Source organism: Rhea pennata, chromosome 1, assembly GCF_028389875.1.
Source record: "Rhea pennata isolate bPtePen1 chromosome 1, bPtePen1.pri, whole genome shotgun sequence".
Taxonomy (NCBI): domain Eukaryota; kingdom Metazoa; phylum Chordata; class Aves; order Rheiformes; family Rheidae; genus Rhea; species Rhea pennata.
Genome location: NC_084663.1, coordinates 55,306,285 through 55,333,255, shown reverse-complemented (window position 1 = coordinate 55,333,255; position 26,971 = coordinate 55,306,285). Strand labels below are relative to the sequence as shown.

At 38.6% G+C, this 26,971-nt stretch overlaps 1 protein-coding gene across 2 annotated transcripts; it reads right to left on the bottom strand.

Annotated features, from left to right (window-relative positions):
• Positions 1-1,959: 1,959 nt before the first annotated feature.
• Positions 1,960-26,971, bottom strand: SLC25A17 (solute carrier family 25 member 17). Of its 2 annotated transcripts, XM_062568869.1 has the most exons (9): positions 23,735-23,896; positions 18,648-18,708; positions 17,528-17,594; positions 14,367-14,518; positions 11,821-11,937; positions 9,729-9,874; positions 7,683-7,778; positions 3,307-3,389; positions 1,960-2,593 (listed from the first exon to the last, which is right to left on the bottom strand). In XM_062568869.1, the coding sequence occupies exons 1-9, from the start codon at positions 23,885-23,887 to the stop codon at positions 2,446-2,448; spliced, it is 1,023 nt and encodes a 340-aa protein (XP_062424853.1). In that variant the 5' UTR covers positions 23,888-23,896; the 3' UTR covers positions 1,960-2,445. The 2 variants fall into 2 exon arrangements, with proteins under 2 accessions (XP_062424853.1, XP_062424864.1); XM_062568880.1 differs by lacking the exons at positions 18,648-18,708; positions 23,735-23,896 and adding an exon at positions 26,754-26,971.

Below are 26,971 nucleotides of genomic sequence, written 5' to 3'. Positions count from 1 at the left end.
TGTCTGGAGATGACACCCAGAATGAGCTGTTCCATCACCTTTCCAGGGACGGAGGTGAGGCTGACCAGCCTATAGCTGCCCAGGTCCTTCTTGCCCTTTTTGAGGACAGGAGTGACACTGGTTTTCTTAAAGCCAGTATCAATACCACAGATTCCAGGTAGTTAAGTAGGTTCTCAAGTTAAGTGCCTGAGATAGCACTAACATGCCACAAGGGTCTCCTAACTTGAGTCAAAAGAAAGGGGGAGGATGCCAAGGATCAAGTTTAAATCTCCTAAACTGAGTCAAGGACAGATGCATGATGGAACTTGGCTAAGACAGAGGACCTACTCTACTACCACCTTTGAAACAATCACTTCTTTTCCCTCCCCTCAAAAATAGTATAAAACAAGACTCAGCCTTTTCACTGAGATTAAAATATCTTCTGTAAGGTTAATAGTGAATTAACATGATTTTTTGGTTGGAACATGCAGTTACATCCCAGACATTCTATGGAAATGCCGTGTGCTAGCAACAATAATCCCACAATTGAGAGTTTCATTGCAAGTGTGCTTGTGGCTAGAGCTTCCTACGCCACAGTGCATCATACTCTGTGTCTGTAGCTCTGAATGCCAAAATTGCATCGATTAGCAGTCCCAGCTGCCAAAAACAACCCTTGAATATTTTGTGCTGTTTGTTCTCCTCTAGCTGAATTTTTCAGTGAAATGACATAATTACAGAGCCAGATTAGCAGAGCCATGACATTATAATAACACCACCTAGAGTTAGTACACTTCCTTGTCAGGTGAGACATCAAGAACTGATATTTTATCTTGACATTTTATTATGGTTCTATTTCTGGACATTGTATTTTTCTACCATGGGTGACCTGCAACTGTTAAGTACAAAGATTAGAAAAACTGCTTTATATACTTCTAGATTAGAAAAGCATAATTTATCAAAGATGACAAAGATATTCACATACTCCTTTGAAGTCTGAAATGATTTTAGCAATTCTAATTCTGAATTTCATCATCAATTCAAAGCACACTTGAGAAAAAGTTCAGTGAAGGTACCACATGAAACATGAACTTCTGCCTGCTGACTGAACAAATGACTGAACAATTCCTCAACTGACTGATTTTGCTCAGTCATCTGTGTTTATGCAGCTTTTTAGTGAATTCAGTATGTCTAAATCAATACTGCAAAAAGGAGAAGCAATAAGGTTTCAAATATCATGCATAAAGATGCATCTTGTTTTATATAATCTATCACTAAAGAGTTTAGATATACTCTCAGCTTCAGTCACTTCTGCTTTCATCCTATTATGAAACTGTTTAATTAGCACAATTGATCAGGAGAGCTCAGCAGAGAGTTTAATGCAGAATTTCTCTATCCTGTGTCTCAGAGTAACAGAGACACAGCAAGTCAGCGCTCCACTCTGTGGCTTTATTGTATCTGGATTTTGCAAAGATGTCAGGTACTATTTTATTCCTTTGAAGCCACATTGGCTGATAGGCAAGTATTTTTCAGCTAGACAACAAGTATTTACTTTCTTCTTACAGGTATAGCAGCCATAAAGAAAAATATCTGTGTGCAGGAACTGCATCTTCATGCCATACAGACCAAAATATAAAACACTGAATTAAAACATTCATCAGCCACATAAATTTCAACCAAGATAGCATCAGAACTATTTTGCATTTGAGTAAAGTTAACAACCTTTCAGCATCTCCATAATGACATTTTAAGCAAGAATTGCCCAGATAAGGTAGTCTATCAGAGCAACAGGCTACATTCCTCCTAGCAGCCTGGTATGTGGACTCAAAATTTGCTAGGTGGAGTCAAGAAGGCAGCATGTTCAGTCACCAGTCATATACATTATAGCAGTTCAGAAATCTCACCACCAGGTATTTTTGTAGCAGAGAAATATTGTATTGTCCCAAATACATTGGAAGTTAAATGAAAACTATGTCAAGAATCTTGTTGTTCATGAAATATTTTAATGAACCAAATATCAACTGACATGAACACCTTGCAAGGAGAATTACATGAAACCAAGTCCCTGACAGCTGTTGATTGAAGGTAAACATAGAAGAATAGTTGAGGACAGTTTGACGGAAAATAATAAAGTTAAGGATAGCGAGAGGTATCCATCTTTTACCAAGAATGTTAACTAAATCATATAGTAGTAAAAAATCCACTTCAAGTGCTTAAATAAGATTTCCATTTTGCTTAACACAGCAAATCCACAGAAAAAGGAATAAGCTATCCCCAAAAGGGGCAGCAACAAGTCCCGTAGAATTTACTTCAAATTTCTCCAAATAATGGAGATGGAGGTGGCTACAAAGGAAGAGAAATAAAGAGAAAGTGGGGACTCTGTTACTGAGGCTGGTCTCAAAAATGGAGTGTGCCTCTCTAGACCCCATATATTCCTTCCACGTTCATTCTTTGGCATAGGTTCCCTTTTCAACGCCTGCGCGAACGCTTTAATCCCATGACTGTGAAAGTTGCAGCAGTCAGTTTCTCATACACTAGAAACATAAGTGCGGCAGTAAGGACTGTCTGCAGGAGCTTTGCTTCCAGGCCTTTGTAGAGTCCGATTAATCCAAAACGCCTAAGAAGAAAACAGAATTGGCATGTGTAAAGAAATTCCTGCAAGTAAACAAGAATACTAGAAAGAAGTACTTAAACTGGTATTCAGGAGCCTAAATCCCCTTTTACCCTCCGAACATACTCATCAGTATAGCAAACTTCCTGCACACTTCACCTGACCAATAGTTTATAGTTGGCAGAGAACAGGAGAGACATTGCAACATGCCATTGTTGGTGTCTGTGCAGAAAGCGACAGAAAGCAAACTGCAGTGCACACAAGTTCATTACAAATGGAATTGATGCTCATTACATAGAAGTTAAACAGCCAGCTCCCTAAAACAGCAGCGATCTCCATTAACTACTAGTCAACAAACAACCCCAAAAGTTAAACTAATGAGATTATATAAAGACTCTTACAACCCTTGCAATATTTAGTAATATTTTAAAGAGAAAATTCTGCAGAAGATACAAGAAACAATTTCTTCTCAAGGTCTAAGGACAATGAACTGGTTGGTATCTATAGATATCCTTGATACCAACTGCATACAGATATGAACAAGCAGTTACTTGGTTTTGTGTACTTATTCTACGGTACAAAAGGCAGGCTGAATCAAATGGTGAGTTCAGGGGAGGCGAATGGAGGGCAAGAACAAACAAGAGTTAGATTCAGCAACATTTCAATGTGTTAATAACCCTCAGTCTTTTATATCATGCTAGAAAAAATAAGAAGCTCACCTCACTCTCTGTTGAAGAAGGTAAAGAACATTTTTAAGACTACCTAGAGTCCGGTTTTCTGGGTTCAGTCTGTGCCGTCCAAACTGTAAAAAAAAAAAAAAAAAAAAAAAAAAAAAAAAAAAAAAGGAAGAAATAGCAATTTGTTGGTACTGTTTCCCCATGGTACTAAGCAGAGACTCCAATATATGGGTAAAATTTGGAGAGCCTATCCTAAATCTATTTTAGTATCTTCCCGGTTGTAGCACCCATTAGCAAAGAAGTGCAGCCAAAGCTTACACTTTTACAGAACCTTATGTATTAACCCTTAAAACGTTATTTGCTATAAATAATTTGTTTTGATTTTAAGATGAATTCTAAGGCAGTGTTACATAGAGTCATGTTTGCTCTCTTCTAGTTGCTCTAGAGGAAAACAGTTTTCAGGATTCTCCAACTACCAGAGCTGCAGAGTCTTAATAGGGATATAAAATTCAGAACACGCTCCTTCTGGCTTGTGCAGTTTTCATTTAACAGAGATTCAAAGCCTCATATATCTGAAAAACATTATTTCTTTGAGATTGCATAGGTGAACCCAAAATTCACCTGCCCAGCAATGGTCTCTGAGGAATATATTTATATGTGAAACTTTTGCAGAAGAAGCCAAATGTGTTTCATCTATCCTGCTGGCCTAAATCATACCTTCTTTTACTCAGTATGTTTACATGTCCCCAAACTCTTTTTAAGTAGAGCTGCTGCTCTGAGGGTTAAGCTAGCAATTTCAGTGATTCCTTTTTTGGCATCCATTGAAATTCTTATCTGACACAGGTCAGTAGCACTGTCAGCAAACTGTAACCAGAAGTTATTAATATGCAAGGTTGCCGCACTTGTATTTACAATGACATAGCCAAATAGCTTTTGGAGTCTGCATTATACTGCTGTGTCAAAAAGAAAAATGAAATCAAGGTGCATGTTGATGAATTTCTCACAGAGTTTCTTCAGGCAAATAGAGCTTCTTAGGTTTAAGAAACTGCCATTGACAATACGTAGAACGTGAGAGTAGATTTAGAAAGTCCAGAAGTTGTAAGAAAATGCTCACACAACACAGGCTACTTTGCTAAACCTTTTAAGAACTCAAATGGAAATAGCAACAACAAAAGACTGTTGGAAAGCTCTCTTCTTTAGGAAAAATGTTTTCAATATCACTCTCTATAAGCTCAAAGACCATGAGTTTTCCATCAGCAACTAAGTGATTTGACACTGACAGAACAATAATAGAGATTATTGTCAAAGACTCAGATACATCTCCCCCATCAAAAAGCTAACTAAGTTCCAAGTTACAATATCAATCACTGCCCAGATTACCTAGAGATTTCCAAACTACACTAGCATCAGGCACTTGCTTCTCTCTTCTCTACCCATCAGACTATTCTGTTGTACTGTGAATAAAGGTTCATCAATAAATAAGTAAATAAATAAAAGGGTATTTCTCCCTGAGACATCAATACTTCATTGATTAGTGTGGAAGATTTCTCAATGAGACTAGGATTCTTTAAAGAAGAGAGCCTTGAATTTAAAGACAACTTCTGCTTCCACAATTACTGAGTACACTAACAGCACTGCCATTTCTCCAGTGGGAGAGTCCATTTATCCACTGCTTTTTGACACAGGCTGAAGAAGCTGTTTCACTGCATAAAGAGTAACTGCAGCGGCATGTATTTTTAATGACCAAAAAGGAGATAGACATACCAAATGGCATGGCTGGAAGCTGCTTAGCACTATCTATTACATCGGATAACTGCTCCTTATACAGAATCCAGGAAAAGAGCTTTGCCAGTAAGTGGCAAACAAAGGTATAGAGACTTTATCAGGAAGAATCCTAATAACTTCCAAATAAGTTTCTAAAGGTTTAAGGGGGGAAAAAAACGAAAAAAGAAAAAAAAAAAAAAAAGAAAGTCCTTTGCTTCTACTTTGAGGCTGCAACTTAATTTTGATGTATGAATTTTCATGAATTATGCAAAGGTTGTATTAGTTTGCAAAGCTGTAAACATTTCAAAACCCAGTGACTGTATGAACTGTATGAAGTATACTTTATACAGTATCTTATCTTTGAAAATACTCAATCTTTACTAACTTTTTTTTTTTGAAACATCACAGTGCAAGTGAAAAACACGTCATCAAATTTAACAATGCAAGCTTTAGATCAGAAAATACACCATAAAGTAGTGCAAACTTGAACCGGATAGCACAGATATTAGATATGCCTGATGCCTGAAGTTCCAGGTGCACATTTGTGCTGTTCTCATCAGAAACTTTCATGGTTTCTGCTTGTTACTTCTTTTATAGAGCAAAGGGGAAGAAGTAACCCCTACTAACTGCAGAACTAGAGATAAGGTTCTTGTATTCCTCATCACCATAGAGAAGGAAAGGACTAGCACAGAGTAGTAGCATATCAGCCACTATTTCATGATGGGCCACTGTGAGAAGAAACCCACCACCACCAGCATACCTCTGCTCTAACAGAAAGGTAGCCCATTACTGCTTAGGCCATATAGCAGGGAACTAGATGACTTAGGCTGATGTGAGCAGTAAGCAGCAGCAGCTGGAGAAAAGTTTTGTACATCAGGTTAGTAGCATAACTTACCAGAGCTGCTCTTATCTTAAGATAAGGTAAGATAGGAAAGAATATTGTCACAAAGAGAAAGAATTTTGTTCAAAAGCCAAAGTGGAGGGGGGGGGGGAGGAATGAAGTGATAATCACAAGATTGGAACCATGTCTACAGCAACCATGGAAGAAAGTGAGAGTAGAATTTTATCACCCCACCAGAACTGCACTGTTGTGCAATGCTCAAGTTGAAATAGAGCACTTCACTTTCCAGTTCATGCTCACACCAGCAGAAAACACATCATAAATTAAAAGCAGAATAGTGTTACAACTGATCCAAACAATGTAAAGTTTGCTTGGTATGTGTTTCTGTACTGTCACTTCAGTAATAAAACTAACTAACTGCTGAGATGTCCAGGCTGTCAACACAGAATCACACAGGTTAAGACAGGGAATGAGAAGGCACTGGATAGTCTGATAATTGAAAGTTACAAAAATTTCTGAAAAATGACTGCTGAAAAACTTGATTTCTATAGTGCAGATGCCATCTTCCATACCAGCAGAGTGCAAAAGTAAAAAGGAACAGAAGTTCCTTCTGCATAAAAGCTGTGCAAAAGTTTTACCTAGCATCTTTCTAGAGTAGTAGCAAACACAGTAATAAAATACATATAATTCCTACTTGTTTTAAATATAGCATCCAAACTATCTTTTTACAGGCTATGAAAAATCAAAATATATTTAATCCACACTCAAATTAGAGAAGAAGAAAACAAAGAGAATTACAGAATTTGCATGAAAGTCATTTTAATCCAGATGAACAACAAAAATCCCTATTAGACGAGCCTGAAAATTGATACCTTAGCATGGAGAGCTTGCTTTCTATATATTCAATTAATTCTCCAAATTTACACAGGTTCTAAAACATACATAACGGCTTTACAGCACATGCACAATTAACTAGAGCTTCTCTTTATTTAGCAAAAATAACATTATCTTTCATGTGGAAACATTAATAAATGTTTTGATGGTTACTGAATCAACAAGAAAAAATCTATAAAAAGTAGATTAAAAAGTACAATAATTAAATTACAGCACTTGCTTATATAAGGTCAGGGTTCTTTTCCCCACAGAACCACTTGGTTTTGTTCCTGTATTACAGCTCTATTGACACAGTGTCGATAGCAGCATTACCAAGCACAGGTACAAATTGCAAGTAAGAATAAATGCAAGTGTTTCCATTACCACTACAATTAGTGTACACGGTTGGGCAAGTGGTTAAATATATTATTTATGAGTGAGCTCAGCTTGCCCTGATTAATCACATTCTGACTACTGATGAGGTCAGGCAGTCATCTGAATGAAACAAAACTTATGAAAAGAATTTTTTGGATTTGCCCTCTGTCATCTGGAAACAAATTGGGCTTAGAAGATTTAATTTTCATTTTCCTTTTCACACACTTTCTATTTACATTCAAAGAACTGAATCTACATTTTTGCAAGGCCTTTAAGTAATATAGTGCCATCAGCTTTTGGGAGACACTGTACTGACACACTATATTGTCAGTCCTACTAGCTAACTAATATTAGTCGTGCATTCAAGTTGTGGTTGAACTTGCAAGAACAACTCGTCGGTGTGGCACCAGAGGAAAAAGGTGTCCTTGCCCATGACCTTCACTGTTCAACAGCACTCCCCAAAGAGAGGAGTTCACTACTTCAAGCAAAGCAAGGCACGAGAACAGGCCACACGTTCTACGTGGTAAAAGTCAGGCAGTAATGCTAATACGGAACAAACACATACCCGTAGAATCGACTGTACTGTCTGCAGAGGATAAGTGAGCGTGGTGGCAACTGCTTTGGCTATTGCACCAATGACAAAAGCATCCAGAGATGTGAGCTGTTGAATATAAAAATGAAAACATTACTTCTACATATCGCTAAATCAGCCAGTTACCTATATGTGTGTTTGAGTATTCTGTACTGGTACTGCTACTGGAGTATTGGGTATCTAAGCATCTTAGGCATAAAAATATCACAGATTCTCTGGCTCTTCTTTTAAGAGGTAGTATTACAGTCCAACTCTCTAGCTCACTTTACCACAACTAAAGGTTATTTGTAACTTTTACCTGCTCACAAGCTTTTGCATTTCTCACTTGTTCACTGTAACTAGGTTACTGAAACATAGTGAAGATAAAGCTACATAACTACATCAATTTAATGCACTGCAAGTGCATAAACAAAAGGAAATTTTAATTAAGCATATCATCAGTCCATAAGCATTTCAGATTTTGCAGCGTTTAAACTAACAGGTCACATGAAATGTTCTTGCTGGAACTGTGATGCAGACTGAAAAGACTCCTTAAAGATCATTCTATAATTCTGAGATATAAACACTATGTTATCCTGCAGAATTTTAGTCTTCATGACACAGGCTAAAATCTCATCCTCTGTTAGTTAGGTACTCTTGTTAGATTCCCATCTTCACCCCCAAAACTCACAAACCAATCAACCTAGGCTATAACACTGTATTTCAATCTAACAGATGATACGAATTTATCAGTGAAAATTAGCAGATGTCCTTATCAAAATACTCTCCAAATTCACAAAAAGTGTCAATTCCGGTCAGAAATTGATGCACAAACATGCAAGTCTTCAGGAGGTCAACCTGCCATACTTGACCATCAGGAGAGTGTTAAATGAGAAGAAAAATGTTGGCTAAAATAAAGCAAGCTATAGAAAGACAACTATAAGGAAAAAAGTGCTCTCCCCTTCCATAGAGAGAGCATATTCCAACTTAAAGTAGTACCAAATTATTTAAAAGTAATTTAAGAAATGAAATACAGGAATGTGGAGTAGTGCCAACAGGCAATTAAAAACGCAGAAATTGAAAAGAGAAGCTAGTCACTCAAAAGATGCATCGTCCATAATGTTACTGGATAGATCCATCACACACAAATCAAGTGCTACAGTTGCAGTATTGACTAAAGATGGTAAACAATCCTATCCTTAATCATGACGCAAAATCTGTTTTAAAAATATTTTTTATTATGTCTTGATAACACCAGGATGACTTGGTAAAATAGTCATATGATCTGATATTTTAAAATAGTCAAATACATCTAAAGTCACCAATTAACAACAAAGCATTGCAGCTTAAACATAAGTTACATTATCCTAGAATGCAACAACACAAATGCTTTTCATTTTCTAGAACATAAAATGAACATCAGTTCAGGTGAAACATTTTATCTAATTAAAAAAAGAGGGGGGGGAGGACAACCACCAAGTGGCAACAGAGAAGTAATTATTGCTCTGTTTTACAGAATTATCAATGATCACGACTGCAATGCTATGTTCAATTCTAATACCCATCCTAGGAAAAAGGATATTGAAAAATTGAGGGTTTCAGGAAAAAGTGTTACTGTAACAACAGGGTCTAGGACAAATCTGTGAGGCTTCAGAAGCTCAATATACTTGATTTACTGGAGAGAGGGTTAAGAGGTGACTTCAAAACAGTCTGCAAATACCTAGTTATAAAAGAGATTTGTTAGAACTGAAATCTCTGATTTAAACCAGGAACCAAGATCTTTGGCTAAACAAAAAGAGGTGCAGATTTACGGGAGAAGAAATTAATCACAGCAATAACTTACCCAGGGACATGAAAGATTAATGCCTCATTTGACATCATGATTAATTATCTTTTAAAAAGATATATTAACTCAAAATAATTTTCAAAAAAATAAGCGAAAACCAAACCCATACTTTTGAATTTACTGAAGTAACAGATGTCAAAGAACTTGTCTTACAACAGAGACTTGTCCACCCTCTGTCCTCAAAACCTACTCACTTGCAGCTGCTTTTTCAAAAGCTTCCGTTTAAAGCCTTCATAAAACATGAACTGTATGGCAGGATTGAAGACCAGCAGCAAGGAGGGGAAAGTACCATTCCATAAAGCTAAGACTCCTTCATCTCGTATTATCTGATGAAAGGCATCTAAGAAGAAAAGTGAAAAACATTAACGTTTTGCGTAACATTCTGACTGCAGAGGATGGGAAAAGTTACACTGTAAAGGCTGATATTCAGAGTGTATAAAAACATGTTTAGGCTGTGCAGTCTTATGTGATACCCACTTTTATCTTCCATTCTGGTCAAGAAGTTAATGGAAAAATAGCGACAGAGCAGATTCTTGTTCACACCACCATTAATGTAACTGAAACTTATCCTTGTGCATATGTTGCACTCATTTTTGTAAAAGCTTAACATTAATACTCATCGTCTAGGCCCTCTTCAAACCACAGGCCAGACTGAAGACAAATCAAACTCAATACCCTACTCCTCCTTCCTGGGAGCTAACTGACAACACTACCTCTGTCAAGCTCTGCTACCAACAGAATCAAGAGACTAAAGAGACACCTAAACTCTCACTTTAAGTATGAGTTACTTTCTCTTAAACTGTTTTTAAACATTCTATACACTTCTAATGATACAAGCTCAAAATGTACTTGTCAGGAAGGAAACCACCCGAAAACTTATCAATTCATCCTCGTCCCCTAGCATCCAGGATTTTCAGAAGACAGTGATTTTTAGGAGATAGTGATTTTTTCAAACAAGAGCACTGCAGCATTTTTTATAAGGACTTTACAAGAGATTGATGTGTTCCCTTTATGGACAGCAGAGATAGTAGTGCCAGCCACCAGCTGAAAATTCCACAAGTACGTCACTAAAGATCTAAGGAATGACGAAGCACAAGTACTTAACAGGAGTGAATCAGTGTTACATTAGAACCTTTGCTGGGCTTTTGTTTAAACTAAGAGATTTAAAACCAGAAATACTGAATTGCTCCATATGATAAGTATTTTTTTCACCCTCTACTAGAGCAAACCTTCAGAAAGGTAATGTATATTCTTTCTCCTATTTTCTAAGGAGGGGAACAGACAGGAGAATAACTTTATCAAGTTCTCTGACCTGAAAGCTGATTTCAGAAGAAGTTGCTTTTAAAGAAAGAGTTCTCTAAATTAGCACTGGCCTTACAGGAAGGCCACTCCAGAGAACAACTTTGCCTGTTTAACAGGGCACAGGTCTAGAAGAAGACTGGAAAATTGCTGAATTCTACAAGAATAAACCTACCCAAATTAGTATACCGTTGTCAGAAGGAAAGATGCAGAACTCCTGAAGAAGAATTAGCTGTCTGACTTAACAAAAAGCCCCTGGAAGAGTAAGATTTAACAGGCTTAAGCATCTGTATTGCATGAAAGAATTCATGCAAAAACATCCCTCTCCCAACAAAAAGGAGATTTTGGAAATATTCTTTTGCAATTTTTCAAGAGGCAAGTGAAGGTCACAGGACCACACTGTGCCAGGAAAAAGTAGGCTCTGGGATGATGCCTTAGCATAGGTATGTGCTAGAATTCTCAAGAAGCTTTTAAAAATTGTCTCCTATCTTATACTGCTATCAGAATATTTACTCTATGATACCCATGGAAGTAAGCAACACAAACGTTTTAAAAATTTATTTAAAAGGAAGACATTTTGAAAGAGTGGGTGATCCAGAGACTAAGATGAGTAAAGTTTTAATTTGCACACTGTCAGTCCACAAACTTCCAGTTACCACATTCCAGGATTATACCATGCCAGAACTTGTGTGAGTAGATACATGCCTTTGCAAAAGGTCTTTGAGTTACAAGCGTGCATACTACGAACTCTTAATTACTATCAAGGGTGGCAAAAATCAGATTTTCTGTCAATCTTAAAAATCCAGGAACACATGAAGAGGACAGTACAGCTCCTTTTTCAAAGCACGACGGCAAAGAGAGAGGGAAACACAGATAATCCAGAGTAAAATCTGTTACATGAATAAATGTCTCTGATCTTCATAGTCATCAGTATGGTATTTCATTTAATGAACTTTTATTTGGCTAAAGACAACAACAGGTGCTTACCTATTATGCCTTTATAATTGGTTGGTACAATGTCTTCGTTTCTAAATTTTGCTCCCTGCAGCTTCAGACGTGTGTTCACTACCCACAGAGGAGTGGTCAAGAGTACATTTACTACACCTAATGAAAACATAGCACAAAGAAAAGAAAATCAGCAAGAACTACAAAGTTTCAAATGTTTTTGTATCCACTTTTACCATAATCCACACACTAGAGAAATTTCTGTTAGGAAGAAGGAAAAGAAGAACACAGCATACAGTAAAAGTAAACTGGTAATTGGTAATATCCTACTTCAGGTGTCCCCCTACCACCCCACCACGAATTAGTTGCCAGTATATTGCATGAGGAGACATTTCTGCTTTTCCTTCCCAAAAATGTTTTTTTAAAAAAATGTAAACATGTGGAAAGAATCTCAGGTGAGCTCATTACTTTGCTTCATTCTACATCATTCTAGAGCCAAAGATGCTCTACACACTCACGCCCTATTTTACTCCATGAGTACTTTACTCCATATGCTGCCTGCTTTCGGAAGAAAGCACGCAGAATAACACGAAGGGTAGAGGATTATTTTATGAGGAGATTAAAACAGATAAATGCACTACCAGAACAGATCTCCTGCATAGCCAAAAGAACGAGAATGCCTAGTTCTTAGAGAGCTACTAAGTGACAATTAAGGTGGAAAACAGAAAAATCCACAAATATTTGAAGTAAGGCTCAAAGGTGACAAAGGAGTACTACACACAGTAACAAACCCCAATAGAAAAGCTGAGAAATTGACCATCAGAATGGAAGAGGAAGAGGGGAAGAAAGCTGGACAAAGATACATCAGGTTGTAATAAAGACAGGTATTACAAAACACTGCCCTAAAACAACAGGGAGAAAGATCAAGTTATATGGAGTTCTGCAGTCACTCATTAACAACTCATTCCAGTTCAGTAATGGCCAAGGCTATTACTTGAGATAGCTATTTAAAAAGAAACTTCTGATCTGACTCTTTCTTACAGATATTTCTGCATCACAAAAATTAGCAATTGCTATTACACTGCTTCCACTGTTAGAAGTCAGAGTGACAGACTGGATTACTCCAATAGACTGAAATGGACACACTATGTCACTAACCAGGAACAATAAAGCTGAAAAAGGTGAAACTTCAGATATTACTGCCTTCATTGTGCCCATTTAAGTGGGGAAAGGGTGTTCAGAAAAGGAGAAAAGAAACTTAACTATATTTCTGCATCCTTCATAAAGATTGTATTCAGCACTCAGGAAAAAATGTTTTGAAAGAAGTTAAGTACTAGAAAAGGCAGGCCACTAGTCTCTCTTGACAAGAATCCATGTGATAATATTATGGAGTAATTCAGGCCAATAAGCCAGAGCACAATCTACTTGTCACCTTTCACTCAGACTCAGTTAAAGGAGAAATCACACAACTTCATTTTCTAGAATGCAAAACTTTGTTTTGTTTTTGTATTTACTCAATCTGTTCTTGTCATCAGTAGGAGGATTAAGAAATGAGCAAGGAGAAACACTGAACATCTAAAACAGAATTTTTCAGTTCACATCTGATAATATTCCATTACAAGGATATAAACTACTGATTTAAGATTATGTTGAATAAGAGCTAGCCATTTAACTGACATGCTATTAGTCAAATTCCTGTAGCTTTTGTCCTAGAATACACTTATATAAAAATATCCCCCATGATAAAGTCAGCTTAAGAAGTACTTTCTTACTTTCCCATCAATTGGGCCTGCACAAAAGTAAAACAAACAAACAAAAAAACTAATTAGATGTAAACACTACCACCACCAAATAAACCACAGGTTTCTTTAAGTTTTTTTGGGTTTTTTTTAAGCTCCAATAATCTGGTTTCAGTGTGGCTGCAAGAGTAATTGTCTGGCAGGACAGCAGTAGCAAACACAGGCACAAAGTGCTGATTTCTTACATTGAATTTGCTAGGAAAAAAAAAATCAGTAGTTTCATTATCCCTTAAGAAGCTATTGTTGTGGCCACAGAGAAGAAGGGATAAAAAAGAAAGTATACTTCACCCCTACGTTTAGAATCTTTAAATTCTATGAACTTAAAGTGTTACTTCCAGGTGACCCAAAAAGAAGTCCCCAAACTGGCATTTGAATCCTTACATTAAGAAGTTTGTATATTCCTAAATGAAAATATCTCAGAAGTTGCATCTCTCTCTCTCCCCCCCCCCCTCCTTCCCTCTCAAAAAAGCTATCACCTCTCCTTGCCACTTTTTTCCAACATCTAAGAGATGATGCCTGGATACAGTGGTAAGAACACATGAGACTCAGACAAAGTAACACATTGTAACAGTACTGCGTTTTGTGCCAAAATTCATAACAGATTATGCACAAACATATCATGAGATGATGAGAACACAGAAAACAATCAGAACTATAACCAGTGAGGAAGGTCTGCATACAGTGGAAGGTATAAGCATGACCTCCAATGGACTTTATAAAGCAAGGAGAACGTTATATAGTTAAAAATCTCAATTTAATCAGAAATATATTTTTAGTATATTCTATTACCTGAAACAACCCCAAGAACCAAGTCTTTTCCAGTGGTTGAGTGTTGACCTTTGACCCAGAGAGCTTTAAGACTATTAAAAGTATAAAAATAAACAAAATTGGAGCAGCAAAGACTGGAGATGACAGGGAACCATCCTCGATATGGTGCCAGCCTAATGGAGGGGAAAAAGGCAAGGTAAGGATTAGCAAAGTACTGCACATGCTCTGGCTGATTTAACATGTTGGCAGGGGTGAGAGTCCCCAGAGACTCAATACTATTCTACATACAACACTATTCTACATACAACACTACTTAGGCATGTCTTTATCATTAATGATAACAAACTATGCAAAAATCCTAACTGAATCATAATAGAAGTTAAGCAGTTATTTATAATAATAATCAGGAATAATTCCATTGAAAAGCAGCTGCAAAAGTACATTACAATATATTTACATTGAAATGCTTGAGGCTCATTCACCTCCATATATACTCTCAACGAAGAGCCAGCAATGTGTAGGGATGAATATATGTATCAAGTACACATGTTAACAGACTGATACTTTCATTTCAAAAGGGTAAATATCATATACTGAAACATATACATTTTAGATTCCAAGGAACAGAATCTTCATCCTTATTCAGAAAAGGAATTGCCAGTCAGTCCAATATAAAAGATAACACCCTAATAAAGGGAGGCTTGCAACTCTAAGGAAACAAAACAATGCTTAGCATAGCTGGAATAGAATTAAATGAATTTATTCTTTCAATAGAAAATGAAAAACTAGTTTCAGGAAGAGAAATTAAATCTGTCTGGACTAACACACAAAATTTAAATATGGAAGACTAGTTACTGAAGTTAACATACTCCCCCCACAAGAATTCTCCAAAGGATGCAACCTGGGGCATAAGACAGGCAAGTGGAGGAATTTCTAATAAATGCCTTGCATTAAAGTTTACAGCAAATCAGCTAGTTAGGTAAGAAAAAGACCTTACATATTTAAATTTAACTAATCACAAACAAAAAAAGAAAAAAAAAGATACGCCTAACCTTATGACTCAGAGCTATCTTACCTTTCAGGTATTGAGAATAATTGCATTTTGTTTGTATATTATCTTAACCTGTCTTGATTTAATAATGATTTCATAGCACCTGACTAGCAAAGCTTCCTTCTCTAATACACTTTACTAACATGTAAAGCAGGAACACCTCAACAACTATAATCCCCAGTGTGTTCTACAATATACCCAAAAAGTGTAACAATATGCACCTCCACTAAAGCTGCACAGGCCAGATAGAGAGCTTACATCATGTTAGAAGAGAAAGAAATGTCCTCAATGACCAGCAGTAATCACAGAGGCTCTTTAGTATTCATGAAAACACCGAAAACATACAAGATACAAGGGTCCCTAAGAAACCATAAAAGATGCAAGGCTGGTAAAAGCTGCCTCTGACTCTTCTTATGATGCAAACACTAGATATTCTTCTTGGACGCAACAGTGCTTCTCTCTCCCGCATAGCTGGGAATATAGTAGAACAGTTTCTGAAGTTAGAGGCTTATTTGCCCACATAGTTACAATTACACATTAACTGCCCATATAGTTACACCATATAGTTACTCATGAGCAGAAGCAGAATAATTTTATGCATCACCTCTCTCTTCAGTGCTGGTAAAGGAAGGGGGAAAAACACTCTCTGTAGACTAGGTCCTCTAATTGTGTTAGCTGGTTTTGTATTGTTTATTAAGAGCTACTTCTGATGACTTTCATAAGGAACATCCGTCTTGCAGCACAAAATGAAAAACTAAGACAAGAAGTGTAAACTTGTTTTAATGACCCAGTTTGTCAGTGTCTGAAATCTACATACAAATACTTCTGCACACAAAGAAAACCTAAGCTTGTACTACAACCTACAGCCTTGAGATGAATGCCGTGTACAGCAGCAAACAGCTTTCACATCTCCTAAGAGGATGAAAGTCCAGGGAAGAGAGAAAAGCTTTTTGACAAAGTATTACAAAAAAAGAGAAAGTCCATTAAACAAACTTCTTTGCTTTGTTTTCTAAAATATTGCTTTTCTCATCTAGATAGAAATCACTCTGACAACAATGTAGCATGAACAAAACTTTACCAACTAATACCAACAAGATGTTTACAAACTTACCATTGTAAGTATTGTTGTTGTTGAGACTGCTCTCTAGAACTAGAATAGTTTGCTCATTCCTTAGCCAGGCCTTCTCACTACCTTCAGAGGAAACAATGTTCCCCTCTCACCAGAATAGATTTTTACATTTCACAGTAAAAGCAGGATGACCACTTTTGTAGTCTCTCCATTTCAGTTAGTTTCTCTCTTTTTTTTTTTTTAATTGAAATTTACTTACAATCCTCATGTGAGGTGCATAACTCAGAAGTGTGAATAAAAGAGAGTACTAACAGACTGAGATGTTCTTATGCATGCAACTGCCAACTGCTCAGGTTCAAGAATGGCAACACCCAATTGGCCAAGTTAAACTTTTGTCAGCTTTAGTGGCCTGGAAACTCTAGTCTATTTAGAAGTTCCAGGGATTCACTTAAGAAAATACTTGCTATGAGAATATATGTACACTTGTTTTTTGCTGACCAGCACAGTACAGATTCTGAGGCAAATATTACAGCATGGCATTTGTAAAAGTTTACTACTACTAGGTAGATCTTGAATTTTGTAAGTATACAGTTACTTATTGCTATCTTCCATATGGCTAGCAGAAGAAATTTCCAAATGGAAAGCATGTCCCAATTCTCTGTTCAGATTGGCTCAGCTGCCCAAGAGTTTCATCTTAGTTACCAGAAATCGACACACCCAAGAATCCAGAGACAAAGCCGGTTTATCAGGTACATGAAGATACATTTGTACACATACCTGTATTTCTGAAAAGGCACAGATAGCTACCTCACTAACAGAGGCAAAGTTACACCTAAACTTCATTGCGTAAGGTGCTCAAGAAACTTAATCCAAATTAACTAAAGATGAACACATAAGATTGGTTAAGTTGCAACACACTTCCATGGGGACATTTTAATTCAGAGTAAAAATCTGTCCACAAAGAAATTTCACTTGGTCTAAGTATTCCACTTTAACAGCAAATTCAAAGTAGTTTTAGAATTTGTCTACATGTGAACAAGAGGAAAATCAGTATCTACTCACAGGCCTTCTTCTTTGATTATTTCCAATAGGACTGCTGGTGTTGTCTTAGACTTCCGCTTCTCATCAACTGGAAAACAGAGGAATTAAGCTTTTAGATTATTCCAATTCTGATTGTTTTCAATTTCTTGTCCTTCCTATTTAAACATACCCCAGAACAGTATATTTCATCATCTTCATACAGGACAGATCTTCCCTAAGAAGGCAGCAATTTGAGAAAGCACCTTCTTATTTTCATTTGCTAGGTAAGGCTGCTTGTCTTTTTATCCCTCCCCAGACTAGAAGGTTCTTTTGGTCACCAGGGTATCTGCAGTTACCAGTTCCTAACTTTATAGTTGTGACACAAGCTGAAGGTAGGTTCACTTTAAGTAATAGACTAGAACTGGATCTGCTTCACTGCTCTCAAAACCATTCTTCAGTCTCCAAACTAGCACCACTAGCAAAGCCATCTTTTACAGTTACCCATAAATGGCTAAGCCTTAGCAAAAAGCTGCATCTTCCTGTGTTGAAAGCTGCTGAACAGCAATACAGCGCTAATTTCTCACCCACACATTCCTAATCACCTGGCTGATGATCCTATTCTAGCTCTTAAAAATGCTTTAGATGCAGTGTTAAAACACTTGGTGATTCTGTGACTTCTGTTTAGGAGATAGAGCACTAGAATAACACAGGTTATGTCCAGCCTGAAGTTTGGGAAACATCAGATGTTTCTACTCTCAGTTCTATTTCTGAATTTTCCCCTTAAATCATTTTCAGAAATAAGTTTTTCATGACACTGCCCCTGTGGTTTGAAGTGTTCTCAACTGAAAACAGCAGCAGCACACAAATGTCATTCCATGTAATCTCTGTGTAACCTTTGTATTTTTTTCAGTCTAAAATGACCATTTAAAAGACATGTCTGGCTGCAGATCAGTCTTTTCAGCTAATTAAGAGGTTGTTCAATACTTTCAAAAGGGAGAATTTCTTTCAGCTGGAAAAATGGCATTAGAGATTAATAGTTAGTGTTACATGATTAAGATTCTTGATCATGCAGAAGCAGCTCCCCTACAATCACCCGTAAAAGTGCCCAAACCAAGATGAACAGAAACACCATCATACCAAGAAACTAGAGTTTGACACTTACCCTGAAGTCTAAGCCTAGCTGTATCCAAAGGAAAAAATACAGTCATTGCAGTCATACTGCCCTGAAAAACAAAATAAACTGGCTATATTGTGTATCAATTGCTTGTATAGATGCCTGACAGATTCCCTGTAACCCTTCATTTCTCATCCTGATATTAGTGGGCTAAGTTAAAAAAGTAATAAACTCCACTATATACCAACATCAATCTAAAGTAGTTTTTTGGTTCCACACCTATAAAGGAGTTTTACTTGCAAATTATTAGGTCAAGTTAAAATCATCAGAAGCTTTTTCCCAAAGGGAAAGGTTTTTTGAAGTCTGAGAGCAGATAAACTGGAAATCAAGAGACAAACGGTCACTACCTTACATTAGTCTCAGTATCCTATCTCTGGCTTAAAAAAGAAAAGGAAAACAAATATGTTATATTCCTTTCCCTGCTTATTTAACTGATGTGTTATAAATTTGACTAAACACAAAACAAAATCCCAAACCCCACAACTCTTACGTTCATTAAAACCTCTGATAGGAGGTTTTTCAGGAGTTAGTTTAGCATTGTACCAGATAACAGCTTAGCCAATTAAGCACTGCCTATACCAAGACCCCCCCCCTCCCTTATCTTCCATACAAGTAGCTGTTCCTGGTCTCTCCTTCCTCCACTACTGAGCTTTATCAACCTTTAGTACGTTAGCATTAATCCTGCTCATCTTTGGGAAAAATACCTAGCAAAAGAAGGACCTTGGCTGAAACATACAACAGCAGTATTAGACTAAGGAAGTGTCTGCTAAAGTTGTGGCTCCACCAAGAGCTCTCCCAGCAGCAGCGAAGTTGAAGGACTCATACCTCCACTCCCACCTATCTCCAGACATTTACTCCCACTTCCATAGCGCTTCTTCAATTTTAACCATACAGCTGTTTCAAAAGTGGTAAGAGCTAGGCTATAGAAAGTCACATAAGAACTGTGTTTAAAAGCATACAACAGTCTGTCTTGAGCTTTTCTACAGCTACATTCTGAGAGGCATTTAAGTGAGCTTCGCCTCTGAAAATGCTCCAGCTCCCAAACAGTCTGCTTGGCCCTATCTTTACCACCAGCAAAGGAGGATTTTTCAGATGGTGTTTCCTCAATAATAACACTCTTGAATTTTGCTGGTGATGTCTCAACCGGACTTGAGTTTCTCCAGCTTTTGTAACACTGAGGAGCACATGAAAGCAGTCACTTGGTCATAATTACCCAATCATTTTAACCTACTCAACTTGGGCTCTACCCCAAAGGGATGGCTCTGCTCTCCCATCTCCATATCCTGTACCTGCTCGTTCTTGGCATCGACTGCATACACAGCATTGTCAGCAAGTAGGATTAATTTTCATCTGACTGAAAACATGCAAAAAGAGATAGGAAATATTTCAGTCAGAAGGCTAGCACCAGCATAAAAAGGGGCAGGGAGAGCCAAAATACACCTTCCAATGGTAACTGGATCACAGTGACTCTGAATCAATCTCAAACTGTAGTTTGAGAGTAGAGTAGAGTAAGTGTAGTTACATTCGGGCACAAAGCAGCCACAAGACCATACAGCCACTAGAAGTTCCAGCCTTCCCCTGCTCCTAGCTTCATTCCTAATCTTCATATCCAAGTGAGGGAACTGAATACTCAATTTACCCGACTTCAATCCTCCCAAAGTGAATTTTATGCTTTTAATCAGAGGATTATGCTGAATCCTGTTCTCAGTACAGTCCACCATGCAGCCACACAAACACTTGGGCTCAAATAAGAAAATGGATCTACCAGATTACTGCCAAAAAAGATAACCTGTGCCTTCTTCCCCTCCAACTGCTAAATGTCAGAAAACAAACTCAGAAAAGCAGAATTGGTTTCTCCTGGGTTCATGAATAGAACAACCCAACTATGTGGTCAGAAGAGTGCCAGAAGCATCATCACACAGAAGGGGATAGGATTGCCTGGCTAGGAGTAAGGGAGAGGAAAGAGATGAGCGGGACCAGTCCCTTCCCCCCCCCACACCCCCCACCCCAAAAAAAAAAACAACTCTCTTGAGATTGGCTCAGGTGCCTTGTCAAACCACCCTTAAGACCAGTAGTGAATGCAGATTGATATTATTGATTACAGATATGTAAGAGCAAGTACACAACCCCATACTGTTGGAAGGGGAAGACTCTACTTTCTACCTTCCTTTCACCACTGAAAATAGTGGTTTGCTAATTCAAATTGTGCCACCAATGAACAATCACCAGAACAGGTAAAAACTGGCTTAAGCAACCTCAGCTCTTGGTAAACTATCTTCGCATTTCTGCCTCCTCCGTTCTGGTGGCGTAACTATTTTTGTACAGCAATATCACAATGCAGACAAGGTATCTAACCTGGTTGAAAAATAACTTTTTCACTGGTCTATTTTTTCAGTCAGATCTATTCCCTGAACTGGCCCTGAACAGAACCACACTAACTATTGTGCAGTAATGAAGAGGTGGCACTAAGTGGCCAAAAGAAATGGCTTAAGGTGACTACTACCAAGAAAACGTCTGTGTGACCACAGCCTACAGTTCAAAATTTGGTTTTCAAAAAAAAAATAATAATAATAATAACAAAAAAAAATTGATGTTGCCAATCAACATTCAGAGTCAAACAAAATAGGTTTACTATTACCATCACAATCCTTCTCATACCTATTGCACTAGGAAAAGGAAGATTACTTTATAGTAATATGTAGTTATTAAATGAATTATTTAAGTATTCTTTAAGTCCATAGGAAATCTAGCACTATTTTTGTTGCTCTCAAAACTATTAATACAGTCAGTCTCAAGCTGTATTTAGATAGCCTAAAAGACATATGAACTTTCACCAAATTAAAACAAACAAATTAGGGTGTTGTGATCAGACATGTTCCTTTGACTCACCATCTCAGCACAGTTCTGTAGGCTTTTTTTTTTTCCTCCTAACTCTTGCATCACATCCTCACTCCTCATCAGCATGTTTTATAATAATTTAACAGATGGTGAGACAGTATCAAAGCATTTAGTACCCACTTCAATAATCTTGCCAGAATTACAATAGCAAATAGAAGTCTATGTGGGCCAATACTTCTTTATTAAAACAAAAATTCTCTAGTGTCTTGCATAAGACAGTAAAAAAAACAAAAAAGAAAAAAGAAAGAAAAATCTTCATTTTAGAAGAAAAAAATCTTGCTCTAGAGCTTTAAATTGTATATGAATATTAGAGACAGGAAGTGGAAGTAGCATGGGTACAGAAGTCCAGTAGCTTCAACATGTTCAGTCTTCCCTAGACAGCAACACCACTGCATCTCGGGTATGACCACATCAAATACAGGAGGGGATTTCTGTTAACTTAATTAATACTGCTAAGTGAGGTGAGACACCATTTCATGACATGCTTTAAGTTTATGGCTAGATTTATAAGTTCAGTTAGCACTATAAACTTTGATCAGAAGCACAGTCTGACTATAACACTCTGTATACAAGAATGAGAAACTAACACTAAAGACTAGAAAGTACTAGCAATTTCTGCACAAGTCAGAAAAAAACCCAGCAGCAATCAGCATTTTAATAGTGCGATCGCTTAAGGGAGTTCAATTTCTGAAAAAATCAGAAACAAAATCCCCATTGCTTCAGATACCTAAATAAACAGACTTAAAACACTTTAAACTGCAGACAACAATCCTAAATTTATTTGTGATAAAAACAATCTTAAGAGTCATCTTTACTTTCTACTACACATCAATTTAGTCTTGTTGTTCAATAACATTAATGACCTTCATCCTATACAAGACACTACAGAAGTCATTTTAAGGACTCAAATTAGAGCAACAAGTTTTGCCAGAAGAGCAGATCAGCTATTGCTCAAATACATATTTTAGTGTTCTGGCCAATCTGGAATAACCCAGCAGAAACGTTTTAGATCTGCATCAGCTTGTTTGTAAATCCATCTCATCTAGTAGGTTATATTGTACTAAAATTCTTAAATTTGCAGGAAGCACGAGACTGATTTTGCTTTACAGAACTAGTTCTCATTCATTCAAGAGCAGGACATGCTTCAAAAGTCTACACAAACTAAACAAGACGTCTGAATTTACAAGAATAATCCAGAAAAATTAGATAATCTATACATTTATATATATATATTTATATAAGCCTCAGCTGCACTGCACTTGCTTTGTATTTTGATTAATAATTTATATCCATTGCATAATGCCTTCACAACTTCTAAGCATTTATAAGACAGTCCCCACAGAATTCTGCTTAGCATGATTTTTATTTTACATAGTTGAAGGGTTGCCCCTCTCCCTTAGCTTCCATAATTTTATTTTACATAGTTGAAGGGTTGCCCCTCTCCCTTAGCTTCCATAAAGTTTAAGTTTTCATAATGGTTGTGATACCCAACTTCAGATATTCACACACTAACTTTCTAAGGGAGAACACCTGCAGCTCCCATTGGCTTTTGAAGAAGCTTCAGCTGCTCAGGATGAGATTCAGCTTCAAGGTTTATTAAGTCACACATCCAGAATTAGCGGCAAGCAAAAATCAGCGTTTTGCAAGCATGCTCCAGTGGCATCAGCGGCAGCGCTGAGATTAAGGTTCAAGGGATCTCGCTTCAAATGCTTGTGACAGGAAAGGGGCTCAGGGGAATCCTCGCTTCGAACTCGCGTATCAGGAAGGAGTTTGGATCAAGTCATACATGCACAACGGAAGAGCGACCACGAGCCGGTTAGCCGGCATCTCCGAAGCACCGCAGCTAGGTTACTCCCAAGCGCTGCCGGCCTCAACTCGCCCACGCACACCGCCTTTCTCCCACCACCACCACCACCACCACCACCTCTACGTGCCCACCAAAACCACCCTCCCGCCCACAGCAGCCCGACGCCGCACTAAGAAGTAGGCTGCCCTGCCCGCCCCCTCAAGCTATGCCCAAACCCTTGGGGCAACCTCCCCCCACGCACAGCCCGTCGCGAGCGCCACGACGTCACCGCCAACGGCCGCGAAGGTGCATTCCCCCCCCCCCCCCCACGCGCGCGCGCCGCCCGCAACGGCCCCACCGCGCGAGCCCCCAGCCCTGCCCGGCCGCTCACCACAGCCCCAGACACAGCATGGACCAGGCTCTCGTAGGAGGCGATGGAAGACATCGCTCTCGCGGGCTCCGCCGCCAGCTGGACCGGCTGTAAAGACGCACCAGCGGCCGCCGAGAGATCCAGGCTGGCGGCGGCCTCCCCCACGCGCGCCATGGCGCCCTTCCCCCCTCCGCCGAGTCACGTGGACTCTGGCCCCGCCCTGCCGCCGGCCCTCAGCCGCGGTCTGCGCGCGTCATCACGCCCCAACCGCCAGTAGGAGGTGTCCGCTCTAACGGCCGCCAACTGCCACGAGGCCGCCCCGGCACCGCCCCTCTCCCCCGCGCGCGGCCGGGGCGGGGCGCTGACGGCGGGGCGGGGCGGGGCGGGGCGGCAGCCGCGCCTGAGGCGGGCAGCAAACGGCGGGAACCGCTCTCGCCTCCGGGGTGGGCGGGAGCTCTCTGGGGCCTTCGACTAGAAACGTCCGCGAGCCTCGTGGGGACTGGGAAGGGCCGGAGCGCGTGAACCTGCTCTGTGAAGGAGGAAGGCGCATAACGGCCGGGCGGTAGCGCTGGCATGACCTGCGCTGGCAGCACAGCAGCCGGTAGCTGACAATAGGTATTTGGGGGTAACAGCGCCAGAAGCCACTTCCCTCCTTGGAAGTGGTCCTGAGATGAACAGAATTACTTATAGTCAAACTAGGCTGTTTTTATTATTTATAATCAAACACAGAAACAGCAGGGAGACAGCTTGAGAAAGCATTATGTGGAAAATTTGGTCATTTAGAAATGAGAGCAAGCAGGGGAAGAATACAGTAATGGAAAGCCTGAGCACAAAAAAGCAGTCAGATTGGAAAATCGTGCTGATGTGCTTTTTATGTATCTAGTTTTCTACATCAGGTTTTCTCCGCACTCAGGAGAACTATTTCATGGAAGCTTAAAATAATTACCCTAACTTTAAGAAAAAAATACAGAATGAGAGCACGTATTGGAAACACTGAAGAAATCCATTGTTCCTTCCTGTGAAACTACAATACCTTTTCTTTCCACCACCAGCTTCCCTTTCCAAAACATCTAACATTAATACTTAATTACTGAAAGATAATATTTCCTTTCACATTCTTTTCCCTTTTGTCTAACTTCAGACTTTTTACTTCCCGATTTTCAGGCTGTATCTACAAGTCCAGTATCATCTAAAATTAACATTTTTTCAAGTTAATCATTTCCTTACTGCATGTGCACAGATCATGCTTGCTGCCTTTGTTTGCACCTTTCCCTTGCTCTTAAGCCTTTTTTTCCTTCTGTCCCTCCCTATTTCTGTATTTCATTTCTCAGTTTATCATTTCTCCACCCTGGAATACAGTCCCTTTTATCCTTCTTTTCCTGATACAACCCAGCACTCATGACTTATAAAAGACTGTCCACCACCTACAGAAATTACAGCCCTGGCACATTTTTATGGAGCATCTCTAAGCTTGTCACTCGCTGTGCTGGCTTGCTATGGAAGGAGCAATGCTACAAAGACTGACAGTGTATAGACAGTTGGGTCAAGGACAGGATAGCTTGGGCTCACAGTATTTAGTAAATGCACATAGTGACAAGACTAAGCTATTGAATATGCACCTGGAAAACTGCTAATGAGAATCTCATAGCATCCTATTTTTACGTAGAAGACGTTCTGCAGGATAGGGAGAAACAGAGGAAATAAAATCTGACATCTCTAACATTCCTGTGCTCAAAAGTTCAGAGATGCTGACACTGGCAAGCTGAGAGGCCACAGCTGTCATTTATTTTATGCAAGGTTTACACCCTCGGTCGTCCTAATAAAATGATTTTCTTTAAATGAGATCCCCCTCCGCCCCCACGCAAAAGACTCAAATCTTAATTCAGAATTCAGGTGTACACTGTTCACTGGCAGCAAGTTCTGCAAACGCAGGGCAGAAGTCATGCTAAGTCAGATGTTATAAACACTTGGCGCAATCAAAGGAATTACACATACTTGAGAAACTGCTCAAGCAGCACATGAACTCACTGCCATTATTGCTGTTCTTTGTGATTCTGTCCCTAGTTGTGCCAGGGGAAGCTTCTCGTAAGCTTCTGTTCAGTTTGTAGTGTAGATTGGATACCCGTTGTAAATGTAAATCCATTCTATACTATTATGACATAATTCTATGTAGCAGCATTTTTAATACAAAACAGGTCCTGTAGTTATTGCAAAACAGAACATTAACAGGTAACCAAATAACCTCACTATTCCAAAACCAACTGATTTTGGAACACACGTATCTAGTCAATTTATTTAAGGAAAAAAAAAAGTACACAATACAAATAATTAAAGCTGAACAAGACAAATCAATGTATCCTGTAGGGAAAAACTGAACCCTACCTCTATGAAAAGCTTCATGAAAACACATCCTTGGGCTTTCACAGAAACTGCAAATCCAACTATACTCCAGGCAAACAGGTAATACATGCAAATGGAGCTTACTGAAGGACAGAAAGCCCAAGCTGCCTCCCTTTCCTCATTCAAATGCCTCCATTCCACCAGAAAGCCTAAAAGAAAACAACTACACACACATTCTCTATGTGTGAACTGAATCTGAATATTTACCTAATTAATTCTCCCTTCATCACTGCACACACAACGCCATCCACGTTTGTATTAATTCTGCATTATCAGATTGCTATACAAGAAGGTAACAGATTTTGAGCGTGAATAAGATAATTTTAATCTTGACAGATTTTCTTTGGCCTACCAACAGCTCTTCTGGCTTCCGATTCAAGACAAAGAATGAGAACATTGTTAATGACTGCCTCTGCACTGTGTCTTCCCTTAAGAAATAAAGGATGAATGCTGAACTTTAAACCTATTTTACCCTGTTACTCTCCTTGTTCTAACACTAAAACCATATACAAAAAAAAAAGTTACAAATATACATCTCCTTTTTTGCTCAGAAATTACTGACAATTCACTAGAGTAGAAACCTGTTAAGACAGATTTAATTACTTCTTTCAAAAGGACTTTGCAAAGTTGCAAAACTTACCTTTCATAAAAGGTTGATGAACTGGATCAAGCTGGCAACACATCATGGATTAAAGTTGTTACATCTGAGCAAGTGAGACTGCAAGTGCTGACAAATGGAGTTCGTTGAATTGTGCACTTTGATCACACAAATGGCAGACAAATGATCGTACAAGGGCAAGCTTAACTGTAAGGCCATGAAAAGACCAACCTAATCCAGAAGAAAGCATCATAATAATA